Genomic DNA, 12,582 nt, shown 5'->3' with positions numbered 1-12,582 from the left:
GCACAGAGGCATGGAATTTTGTTGGGACTACTGTGTAGAAGGAAACAATGAAACCCCATTTTAGTTGTTTTTAAAAATGAAATGCAGCATTTCAACTTCATGTCATGTTGTTGGGTCTTTTGGTTCAGATGATCACTGTCAAGCCTTGTCAAGTCTAGTCACAGTCTTATTTAGGTCCAGGCTCTAAGGAACGTCTATGGCATCAGCTATATCTTAACATGCAGCATTTGCAATTTGCTTCAGTCATTTGCTGTTTTAAAGTATTAGCTTTTACTGTTCAATGACATTCAGCATGGTCACATCTTAGGTCACAGTTGTAAAAAAGATGGTCATGCTTACCCATACACCTTACCTTTACTTCTCATAAAAATAAGTAATTTCATTTTTAAGGAAGAAAACATGCCACACCAAAATGCAATTTTGTACAAGAACCAATTTCCTTTGTTTTGAGATGGCTTCTGTTTATACATGAGTCACTAGCTTGGGCTACAAACGTCATCACAGTGTACATCCCCACAGTGAATGCAAGGCACATATTTCACGTAGCAGGTATACCGGCCTGAGGGAGCACAGAATGATATCATTTTGTGTTAAAATATTACGCAAAAGGTTGCTCTAGAAAAAAAAATCAGTGAAGTTCTGCTGAAGAAATTATGGCCTCGAGAAGCTGCTTTTATTCCCTGGTACAGCTACAATGCAGAAGGTGCTAGGTGATCAAAACATGATATGGTAAAATAAATATCTCAAGTATAAAAAAAGCAAGCAAATATCATCATTTCAATTCTGTTACAGCAGTCAGCATAGTATTACAGAGCTTCTATCACTTCAATTCTGTATGTGTGTAGTGAGAAGTAAGTCTCGCCAGTAATGTCACTAGGGTTGATGTCATCCTAGTGCATTAACTTACCGTGTCAATCCCCCTAGCCAAGCAGCCACCCTGCAGCCCCAATGAATAGGAATCTTCAGCGGTAGAAGAGATCCAGTCTTGGTTGCCTCATCTTTTCAGCAAAGGCAGGAGGGGACCTGGACTGGGACACCTGAGAACCCCCACAGGCCAAAAAAGGGAGGGTTAACCCAGGTGTCAGGTGCTCCTCCCAAATTTGGGATACAGAGCTCAGGGACAGACTCTGATGGTGAGAGAAAACGTGGTAGAAGGTGGGATGAGAGCTAGACCTCTACTTTCCTCATCTTGTCTGCCTTGCCACTTCCCCTGGTTTCACCCCAGTTGCCTGTCACATGACTACTTGTGTTCCTCCCCTTCCTCTGCCTTGCCCTGTGCTATCCCCATCCTCCCGCCACAGCCTTTCTTCCCTGCCCAGCCAGCAACCTTGGGGGCCACAGTGGAGGGAGGTGGCCAGGGGTTCTTGAGGCAGATGTTGAGCGACCACCCCACCAGGCTCATCCAGATCTCATGGTGTCAGCCAGTACAGTCTATTCCCACTGCACCCACCCAGTGTCACTACTGAGTCCTAATAGGACTTCCTTCCTAGGAAGTGAGCCTACAGAATAAACACCTGTAATGGTTCCATATTTGAGATTTCAGAGGTGTCTGCTTTCTTAAATGTCACATAAAAATAGTTTTTAAACAGAAACAGCTGTGTTACCAGAAGTCCACTCAAATCCCAACAGCTATAGTGGCTTCACCTGGATCACATTTATTTTTGTGTCAGAACATTTGGTACTGACATCTATTTGCTCTGTGTCATCGCTGGTGATTATGAAAATGATTGAGGAAGAGCTAAAAGTCACTTTCTTCTTTGGCCTGTCCCCTACCTTCTGGGACATGACAATAGGCCTGATAGGTTTGTTGCTCTCGATGGCCGGTTGCTCTTTCAAGGTCCTCTTGAATCTCAGGAATTGCACACAAAAAAGCTGCACAAGGCATCGGCGAAACTGCAAGGAGACAAAGTCAGAAGCAAACAGGTTTTCAGGAAGAGGCAATATTTTCGGAGACAATATATTCAAAAGCAGCACAAGTGCCACATAAGATCAGCACAGGCATACCTCATTTAACAAATCATCTGGCAGCAAAGCTCTCTCTCTCTCTTTAACACAGGCTTTCTATATCTGCCCAGTCTCTTACTTTTCCTCACTGATAAATAATGGAAGCCTTCTCAGGTTGGTTGGTAGCTGTTTCCAGCCACTGCCCTAGGGCCATTTTTCAAACAGAGGCTGTTTGTTTTCACAGTAGGATCTCAGCTAATTAGGAACTGCATGCAAATGATGCTGTTACAGGATCAGATAGCTACAGATTATGCTACAAATTATTGAAGATAAAAATGGCCTGCTCACTGCTTATGCTTTTAATCAGACCAGGAAAACAGAACACTCTGAATTGCTATGCGGCTTGTATTGCCAGAGCAGTTTAGGTGGGTGAAGGGTGAAGGGAGAAGGATCAGTGCATTAGTCATTTCCCCCTTTCCAGCCCCTGCCAGTAATTTTGAACATTTGTGCCAGAACATTCCCCATTCCTAAAAAAAACACCCCCTAAAATAATTTTCTTCTATACATATCTCCATATTAATATTATTTGCTGTTTACTCTTCTCTGAACGAAGACCTTTTTGAAGCTATACTAGCATTTGTGAGAATAATTCTGCAACACTTAGCTGCCCAATATATTCTAGCTGCATCCATGATTTTTACAGATTGAGCATCACTTATCCAAAACACTCCAAAATCTGAAAATGTGTCCACTGTGCAACTGAGATAATGGTACCTTTGTTTTATCATACACAAATCTTGTTTCATGCACAAAATTACTGAAAATATTGTATATGAAATTACCATCAGCGTATGTGTATAAGATATATATACAGTAGAGTCTCACTTATCCAACATAAACAGGCCGGCAGAATGTTGGATAAGCGAATATGTTGGATAATAAGGAGGCATTAAGGAAAAGCCTATTAAACATCAAATTAGGTTATGATTTTACAAATTAAGCACCCAAACATCATGTTATACAACAAATTTGACAGAAAAAGTAGTTCAATACATAGTAATGCTATGTAGTAATTACTGTATTTACGAATTTAGCACCAAAATATCACGATGTATTGAAAACATTGACTACAAAAATGCGTTGAATAATCCAGAATGTTGGATAAGCAAGTGTTGGATAAGTGAGACTCTACTGTATATATATATATATATATATATATATATATATATATACGCTTTGCTGTGGCGAAGTATGGTGGTATGGGAAATAAAGTATTGAGGAATTGGTGGTAGTTAAGGTAAAGGGTAAAGGTTTTCCCCTGACGTTAAGTCCAGTCGTGTCTGACTCTGGGGGTTGGTGCTCATCTCCATTTCTAAGCCGAAGAGGTGGTGTTGTTCGTAGACTCCTCCAAGGTCATGTGACATGACTGCATGGAGCGCTGTTACCTTCCTGCTGGAGCAGTACCTATTCATCTACTCACATTTGCATGTTTTTGAACTTCTGGGTTGGCAGAAGCTGGGGCTAACAGTGGGGGCTCACTCCGCTCCCCCAATTCGAACCTGCGACCTTTCGGTCCACAAGTTGAGGAGCTCAGCGCTTAAAACGCTGCGCCATCAGGGGATATTATTTCCTAAAGCTTGTGAATATACAATATTTCTGATTGTTCTTTTTTTTGTCTGTTGGAGGCAAGTATGAATGCTGTAATTAGCCAAAATGATTAGCATGTAATGGCCTTGCAGCTTTAAAGCCTGGCTGCTTCCTCCCTGAGGGAATTTTTTGTTGGGAGGTGTTAGCTGGTCCTGATTGTTTCCTTTGTGGAATTCCCAATTTCCCCACTTTCAGAGTGTTGCTCTTCATTTACTGTCTTGGTTTTAGAGATTATATTGTTCTGTATTATTCTACCACAGTAATTATTTCATATTACAGTAGAATCTCACTTATCCAATATTCATTTATCCAATGTTCTGGATTATCCAATGCAGTCATCCTTTTAGTAGTCAATGTTTTAAATTCATTATGATATTTTGGTACTAAATTTGTAAATACAGTAATTACTACATAGCATTAGTGCGCATTGAACCACTTTTTCTGTCAAATTTGTTGTATAACATGATGTTTTGGTGCTTAATTTGTAAAATCATTACCTAATTTGATGTTTAATAGGCTTTTCCTTAATCCCTTCTTATTATCCAACATATTTGCTTATCCAACGTTCTGCCAACCTGTTTATGTTGGGTAAGTGAGACTCTATTGTATATTTATTATCTTATATTACCTGCTTAGAATTGCATTATATGAGGCCCCTTACACAGCTGTATAAACTGAAGTGGATTATATGGCAGTGTGGACTCAAGGTAATCCAGTTCAAAGCGGATAATATAAGATTATAAATGGGTTATATAGCTGTGTGGAAAGGCCTGGAGTCTACACTGCCATATAATCCAGTTCAAATCAGATAATCTGTATTTTATAGGCAGTGGGGAAGAAGCCTGGTTGAAGAGACCCTGGGCTGAGTGGGTTGCTAGGAGACCAAGTGGGTGGAGCTTAACTTTCTAACTGGCAGCAATTGGATAAAAACAGTTATTTCTCTCCCTCTAATTAGGACTTTATTTTTCTTTTCTTTTTGTTGTCGGAACCTAGGGGCAAGGACAGCAGGTTGTGTTGCCAAGTTTCATGGTTCTGGGTCATGTAGTTTCATCGCCTACTTCTAGGTAAAAAATCCAGAAGCTTTATATATATATATATATATATATATATATATATATATATATTACTCTAATTTCACATTTATACATAGAGCCCATCTCCAAGAAAAGTCATTATGTGAATATATGCAAACCCAGATATTAAAATGGTCATTTGAGTGTAGTTACTGTATTTTAATTTTGCTTTTACCACAATGTTACTATTTAATAGTTTTTAACTTTTGTATTGCTCTTTTTAAACTGTCCAGTGTGGATAGATGTTAGCCACCTTGAGTCCCCTTTGGGGAGAAAGGTGGTGTATAAATAAAGATAATAATAATAATAATAATAATAATAATAATAATAATAATAATAATAATAATAACAATAATACAAAAATACAAAATCTCAAATACCTCATCCCAAGTGTTTTGAATAAGGGACACTCAACCTGAAGCACTCTACCTTATGCTAGAGATGGAGAGTCTTTGACCTTCTGGGTGTTTTGGACTTCAACTCACAGCAGTCTCATCCACCATGGCCAATGGTAATGAGTTATATGAACCACAAAAATAGCTAAAGGGCTAAAGTTTCTATTTTGGCATTTTTACATGTTCCTAGGATTTATACACTGTCCCAATATTATATACTGTGATGTAATAGATACAAGTTATCGATAATGTATAAAAGTGGCACTTTACAGCTAAAGATTGCAATCAAAATAGGGGAAACATTTAAGAAATCCAGTGTACCTTAGCAGGTAAAATCAATAATATCATTATTCTATATAATATTTGGTTGAAATCTAGCACCATCGTTGTTATGTTTATCAGTGTCCCTGTTTCCAAACTTACCTTTACAGCTTGGCAGTTCTGAGACCAAACTGTTCCTGAGATTATGAAGAGTTGAGTGCTGCAGGATTATGTCTGCAACATTCTCCAGGTTGTGGAGTGCCTTGAGAACAGGATGCTGGACCCCTCAAGATCCTGCCAAAACTCCTTGCCCTATGGCACCCCATGGCCAGAGCATGATGTGGATGTCATTCCTAGCATGATGGTATGTTTGGTCATTCATGACTGTAAACATGAATCTTCAGCAGTTACAGTATCATAAATCGGACTTATGGCATTGTAACTGCTGAACAGGAGTGCCAACCTTTAGATTTGTAGAAATTATATTTATATTTGAGCATCACTTCTATGTATTCTGTTGTTTGAGGATGATTTCATCATGTAAGTCAGGGGGCCCCAAACTGAGGCCCATGGGCCAAATGAGGCCCTCCGAGGCCATTTACCTGGCCCCTGACCTAAACTTTAGACCTAGGGTCACCCTAAGTCTGAAACGACTTGAAGGCACACAATAGCAACAATCCTAATTAAATTGATTTTCTCATCAGCCAAAAGCAGGCCCACACTTCCAATTGAAAAACACTGGTAAGTTTATGTTGGCTAAAATGATTCTTCATTGTATTGTTCCTTCAAGGGGCATTTTTGCACTGCAAATGTGCAATGTACACAGGAATTCGTTCATGTTTCTTTCAAACTATAGTCTGGCCCCCCAACAGTCTGAGGGATAATGGACCTCTGCTTGAAAGGTTTGTGGACCCATGAGTTGTGTTATGCCTATGTAACTAGAAAAACACATCCAACTATGTGTTTTGTTGTGAAACAGGTGGAGAAGAAATGGATAGGAAAGACGATTCTGCTAAAAACCTTCCCAGTGTTAAAGAATAAAAATGAGATTAATTGACATGCATCCTGTTTGCATGCAAAATCTTATTCATGCTGGTCTCCAACAGACTGGCTCAATTCTATTTACAAAGTGAGTGGAAATGACTCTCCCCATGTACCTTATCGGGCAGGAGCAGTGGCAGTGTGTACATGCATCCCAGAAGTGGCTAGAATTTTCTGATGATGTTTCCCACTTAAGTTCAGTTGGTTATATCTACACTAAAGATGAACTATGCTAAATGCAAACACATGTGTTGCAAGGCAAAAGGATCATCTTTCTGGGCTTAAACTGGAAGAAAGAGGCCCTATTGTGCATTGTGAATTAGTTGAGATAATTGTGAAGTTTGCTAGTAGTGCTCGTTTATGTGGCTTACCTTTCTGCTCATGAAAATGTAGATAACTGGATTGTAGGCAGTGCTTGATTTGGCAAAGAAGGATGGGATAATGGCTACTGTTGGAGTTATAAGGTGACCATACCCATAGGCTATTAGTAGAGAGACCACAGCATAAGGCATCCAACAAATTAGAAAAGTTGTGACCATTAAAAAACACATTTTAGCCACTTTCTTCTCATATCTTAGGATCTTGATCACTTGGATAGATTGCAAGTCTTCAACACATCGAAGCTGAAAAATAAAGAAAAATACCGAAAATAATCAAACAGCATTTTAACTGGGTTGCTGTGAGTTTTCCAGGCTGTATGGCTATGTCCCAGAAGCATTCTCTCCAGACATTTTGCCCACATCTATGGCAGGCATCCTCAGAGGTTGTGAGGTCTATTGGAAACTAGGCAAGTGAGGTTTATATATCTATGGAAAGTCCAGAGTGGGAGAAAGAACTCTTGTCTGTTGGAGTTCTTTCTCCCACTCCGGATGAAATGTCAGGAGAGAATGCTTCTGGAACATAGCCATACAGCCCAGAAAACTCACAGCAACCCAGTGATTCTGATTATGAAGGCCTTCAACAACAGCATTCCAACTAAACATATTGCTCCTACATTTCTGTTTTTTTTCAAGCATTAAACCACAATACTTTCCATCACAAGGGACACCACTCCATATGGAGCTCTCCTCCTGTGTATGCCACAGTATGATTAATGGAAATCATCTGAAACAAGATGCTGAAGTCCTTCTTGATTTTGCAACTTTCCCTGACCAGCCAGGAATGTACTCAGTTTAACTAAGTAATGTAATAGCTTCTGAATTTAATATGGAATATAGAAATATTTCAGGTTCCTGTTCCAGTGACAGGTTAGCATAGCAAGGTAAACGAGGGAGGAAGATTGTCTTAAACTCTATCACAATCTCTCCTCATGTCCAGATGCACTGTGCTATGAGGGATGGGAAATAGCTGCACATGGCATCCAGCTCAGTGACACTTCCGACTATGGATATGTGGCTGCTGTATAGTTATGGCTAGACAAAGGCGAGAGGGTAGAGAATACATTCACTAAAAACAAATCATCCTTCAGACAGCCCTTCACTTGAATGCTTAGTTTTATTATAGCCAAGATAACATGTTGCAGTTATAAGGTAACTCTATCCTTAGGTTATTAGTAGAGAGATCACTAATAAGATCACTAAGAGAGAGTATAAGGCATCCAACAAATAAGAAAACAATCTGAAATTCACAAATCAAACATTATGTCTAACATACTGTATTGTTTTAGTTGTCTTATTCTCTGCTCACTCTCCTCCATCTAGCCATAACTGGTTTGTAATTAAGACAACAGGGTTTGATTCCTTGCTGGACTATTAAAACCGACTGGGTGACCTTGGGCAAGTCATACTCTCTCAGCCTCAGAGGAAGGCAATGGTTTTTCACAAGTTTGTATGGAAAATCTATGCAGATAGAAGAGGTTCTTCCTTTCATAAAGTTGCCCCCCCCCCCATATAGATGATGAAGAAAATGGTGACAGATGATGGTGGAACTAGCATGCTCCCTTACTTCAGAGATATTTCTAATGCCTAAATAATATTGATGTTTTGGGAGAAAAGTTCCCAAGTAATAATAGCTAGGAAAAATGGCATATCTCACCTATCTTATGCACTTGCCAGTGATATGATGTCTTCTTGAAAATATTTGAAGAAGATAAACTGAGCTATATTTAGCAAGGTGATATATTCAGAGATCACAGAAGAAAGTCTTAACAGATTTATTATAGCACAAAAAGTCACAGGCTAGTGATAAAGTGAACTCTAATCCATAAAAAGTTACGCTGCAATAAACACGAGAGAATTCTCAAAGAGAATTCCTGAAGTTTCCACTAGAATTTGCAACATTGTTCACATTATTTTGATTACAATCTCAAATATCAATATGAAACCATGTAATTGTTGGTGGATGCCATGTAATTGTTGGTGGATTTCTGACTTATGGCAACCCTAAAACATGGAGTTTATTGAGGCTAAAAGTGTGTGACTTGCTCAAGGTCACCCAATGGGAATTCAAACCTGTTTCCAGAGTCATGTTTTTTGGGTTTTTTATAGTTTATTTCTTTGGGTCAAATAGAGTATAACATAACCATGTGAGAATATAATATAGGTGACTTATACAGTATGTGTATGTATGTATGTATGTGTATACACACACACATACACACACACAAAAATTTAACAAAAAAGAGATTAAAAACTTCATATGTAATCGCGCTCATCCCCTGCTTGTATCCATTCCTTTTCCACTATTTTCCCCTTCTCCCTCCTTCTCCCATTCAACCCCTCCCAGGAACAGTCATACACTTCCTTTATCGTTCATTCATAAGGATAGTTTGATTCAATCTCTAATATTTTATGTTGCCCTTTGCCTTGGCTATCAGTTTTCCCATTTCCCTTCCAATTTCCCCTGGGGTATCCATTGGTATATTTATTTTTCCTATCCATGATGTAATCCTGAAGCATATAGTCTGTTAAATATTCGAACCATTTATGTATATCTCATTTTTTATGTTCTTTCCATCTCAAGGCAACCATAGCTTGGGCTCCAGCTAGTATATATTTCGTCGTCTTGGTCCAATCTTTATTGCTGCTTTTCTCTTCCAGTTTCAGGGTAAAAACTGTTTCTTATCCCACCCTATTTTTTGCTCAAATAATTCCTCCGTTTCCCCCTTTATTTTTCTACAGAATTCTTGTACCTTGGCACAGTCCCACCACATATGGATGAATGCAACAGTTTCCCCACATCCAACAGCTTTTAGGTGTTCTTTTTGTAATATGGCTATAGGTGTCCTATATCATTTCGTCAGTATTTTCTGCTGCATTTCTTTGATTTTTAAATGTTTGAGTTCCTTGACTGAATTTATTCACAGTCCTAAGTCCTTCTGATTACAGTTTATTTCCTCTTTTAATACTTCTAACAGGATGGGTTTCAAATTATATTGGTTATCTATTAGTTTGTTTATATGAATCCCATAATTCCTTTCCCTTTCTCAGTTTTCAATTGTAATATTTGATCTAAATCTGTATCGGGACCTTCCTTCTTCTTCCACTCCATCATCTTTTGAGACCTTCCATGGCATAGCAACCAATTGCTTGACCCACATTTGTCTCCTAACTTCCCCCAGTCTTTGCTGTTCCATCCCAATTTAAAAGATCCTCTATCTTTGTTATGTCATTTTTATTTAAATTTATCATCACTTTTCCATATATCTTATCTTTTTTATTATCCAGTATACCTATTGGGAGTCTGTTTATTTTGTTCGATGGAAGTTTATTTTGGCATTTTTTCCAGAATTGTAATGTTGAAGATAGTGGGCTTCCTTTTATTTTCGTTATTTCTTGACTGCTCATCCTTTTCTTTAGACACAAACAGTGGTTCCACTCATGTATTGACTTTTTAATTCTTACCCATCTTTTGACATTGTCAAACTCTAATTCTAATAGTTTCACTAACTGGCATGCTTCAAAGTAACTTTGTATACTGGAGACCTCCTATCCTCTATTTTCTTGCAGGGAGTAAAATGGCAAATTGGATATTCTGCTTTTATTGGTTACTACCACCCAGGTTTTTATTTATGTGTCCCATTTTTATTAATTTATTTGGTATATTGAATGGTAACTCCTGGAAGAGGAATAAAAAAAATTGGAAAAATTATCATTTTAACTATTTTGATCCTAGAGTCATGTTCAATGCTCAAACTATTTCACAGTACTGGCTCCATAAAAATATAATACAACTTTGTATATTAATTAAATTAAAGTGTGATATTACTGTTATCACATAGGAACTTCTTTTACTACATTAAAATGCTTTAAAGATATCATACTTATGCAATAGGCTGATCAAAATATTGTGGATATTATAGAATTATTCACCGATTCCTTTCCATTCTCTTTAGTGACCACATCTTATTCAAACACACAATTACAAGCAAGTGTACTCAATACCACAGTGCAACTATCTCCTATGTAAATGTATTCAGTGTCACCATCCTCACTTCAACTGCATTTTTACTGATCCGTAGCTGTGTGATGAACTTCAGGTCTGTTCTGAAATCATTATTCATTCCTCCCTCTAAAAGACTGAATCCAGTCATTTGATGTACTGGAATTGCTTATAAAAGATGGTCACATTATCTGCAGTCACCTCACTTTAATTCCCCAGTCCTATTCTCAGTTTAGTGATTCATTCTCTTTCCCTTTAGGGCAGTAAAACTGGATACTGCAGCAGTAAAAGGGATAAAAGGGTTCATAATCATTCTGTATTAGGAAAAATGTCTTCAAACCAAGCAGAGCAAATTCAGCTACTACCTTCTGCTCTTATGCTAAACACAATAACATGATGTATCAAGGAGAATGTGGTGTGAAAAAAGTAAGACAACATAAGATGCCTCCTTCGCCCTCACCGGAATCGCTCCCCCTGGTACACTAATGAGCTACGGACGATGAAGCAAGCACGAAAGCGGCTGGAACATCGGGGGCGACGGAAACCCGACGAGGTGTCACTGTCCGCTTTCAAGGCTTATCGCAGGTCCTACGAATCAGCCGTCAAGGATGGTAAAAAATCTTACAATTCCTCCTTAATAGCCTCTGCTAGATCGCGCCCAGCTCAAGTATTCAAAATCGTTCGTGCTTTGACCAGTCCGGCTCTCTTAGTCCAAAACCCAGTAACCACGGCTCTAACAGCAGAGGCATTCCAGAAGTTTTTCACTGATAAAATCACTGTGCTTCGGCAGGAACTGCTCCCTACAGTTGATACCTTAAGTGAGCTTGAGACTTTGTGGCCGCTTAGTGGGCCTATCTTTGACCGATTTACTCCGCTTGACAAGGAAGATGTCGCTAGAATCCTAGCTGCTGCAAAACCAACCACCTGTTCCCTTGATCCGTGTCCCTCCTGGCTGGTGAAGAGCTGCCTGGAAGGTCTACTCGATCTGTTGAGTAATATCATCAATGGCTCTCTTGAACAGGGGGTCTTCCCGGACAACCTAAAAGAGGCAAGGGTTCGTCCCTTGCTAAAGAAGCCTAGCTTGGATCCCATGACCCTTGCCAACTATCGTCCTGTCTCCAACCTCCCATTCTTGGGTAAGATGATAGAGCGGGCTGTGCTGGGACAATTGCAACAATTTCTGGATGATACAGCCGGCCTGGACCCTTTCCAGTCAGGCTTCCGCCCTGGCCATGGGACGGAGACAGTTCTGGTTGCCATTACAGATGAACTTCGTCGCCAGTCTGATAGCGGCGGATCAGCGCTACTGGTACTTCTCGACCTTACCGCAGCGTTTGACACCGTTGATTACGATCTAATGATTCACCGTCTCACCATGTCTGGAGTTCGCGGTCAGGCCCTCAATTGGTTCAACTCATTTCTGCGAAACCGGAGCCAATGCGTGGAGTATATGGATCAAGTCTCTGACAGATCTCCCCTCCTATGTGGGGTACCCCAAGGTGCAATCCTCTCCCCTCTTCTCTTCAACATCTACGTTAGACCCCTTGCTAGTTTGGCTCGGAGTTTTGGCCTAGACTGCTATCAATATGCAGACGACACCCAATTCCTTCTGCGCTTGGAGCCTGGAGCAACATCAATACCAGACAATTTCACCTTATGTCTGGAGGCTCTGCCGAACTGGCTACGTGCTAGTAGATTGAAGGTGAACCCCGCGAAGACTGAGATTCTCTGGCATGGCCGCTCAACTGGTCTGACCCACTTGCTACCCACCTTCGATGGTGCTGCCCTATCTCCTTCGCCCACCGTTAAGAGCCTGGGTGTCGTTTTAGATTCGCAGCTGA

The 12,582-nt window shown here is 39.7% G+C and overlaps 1 protein-coding gene across 1 annotated transcript in view; it reads right to left on the bottom strand.

Annotated features, from left to right (window-relative positions):
* Window positions 1-413: 413 nt before the first annotated feature.
* Window positions 414-12,582, bottom strand: part of opn3 (opsin 3) — a 52,627-nt gene continuing 40,458 nt past the window's right edge. The window contains exons 3-4 of the mRNA XM_008123887.3: window positions 6,733-6,984; window positions 414-1,893 (exon numbers count right to left, since the gene is read on the bottom strand). Coding sequence (XP_008122094.1) covers window positions 1,630-1,893; window positions 6,733-6,984 — 516 coding nt within the window. The 3' untranslated portion in view covers window positions 414-1,629. The remainder of the gene's footprint in view (window positions 1,894-6,732; window positions 6,985-12,582) is intronic.

The sequence above is a fragment of the Anolis carolinensis genome, chromosome 1, assembly GCF_035594765.1.
Source record: "Anolis carolinensis isolate JA03-04 chromosome 1, rAnoCar3.1.pri, whole genome shotgun sequence".
NCBI classification, from domain to species: Eukaryota; Metazoa; Chordata; class Lepidosauria; order Squamata; family Dactyloidae; genus Anolis; species Anolis carolinensis.
The sequence above is the reverse complement of the archived record's forward strand: the minus strand, read 5'-3'. Positions and strand labels throughout refer to the sequence as shown.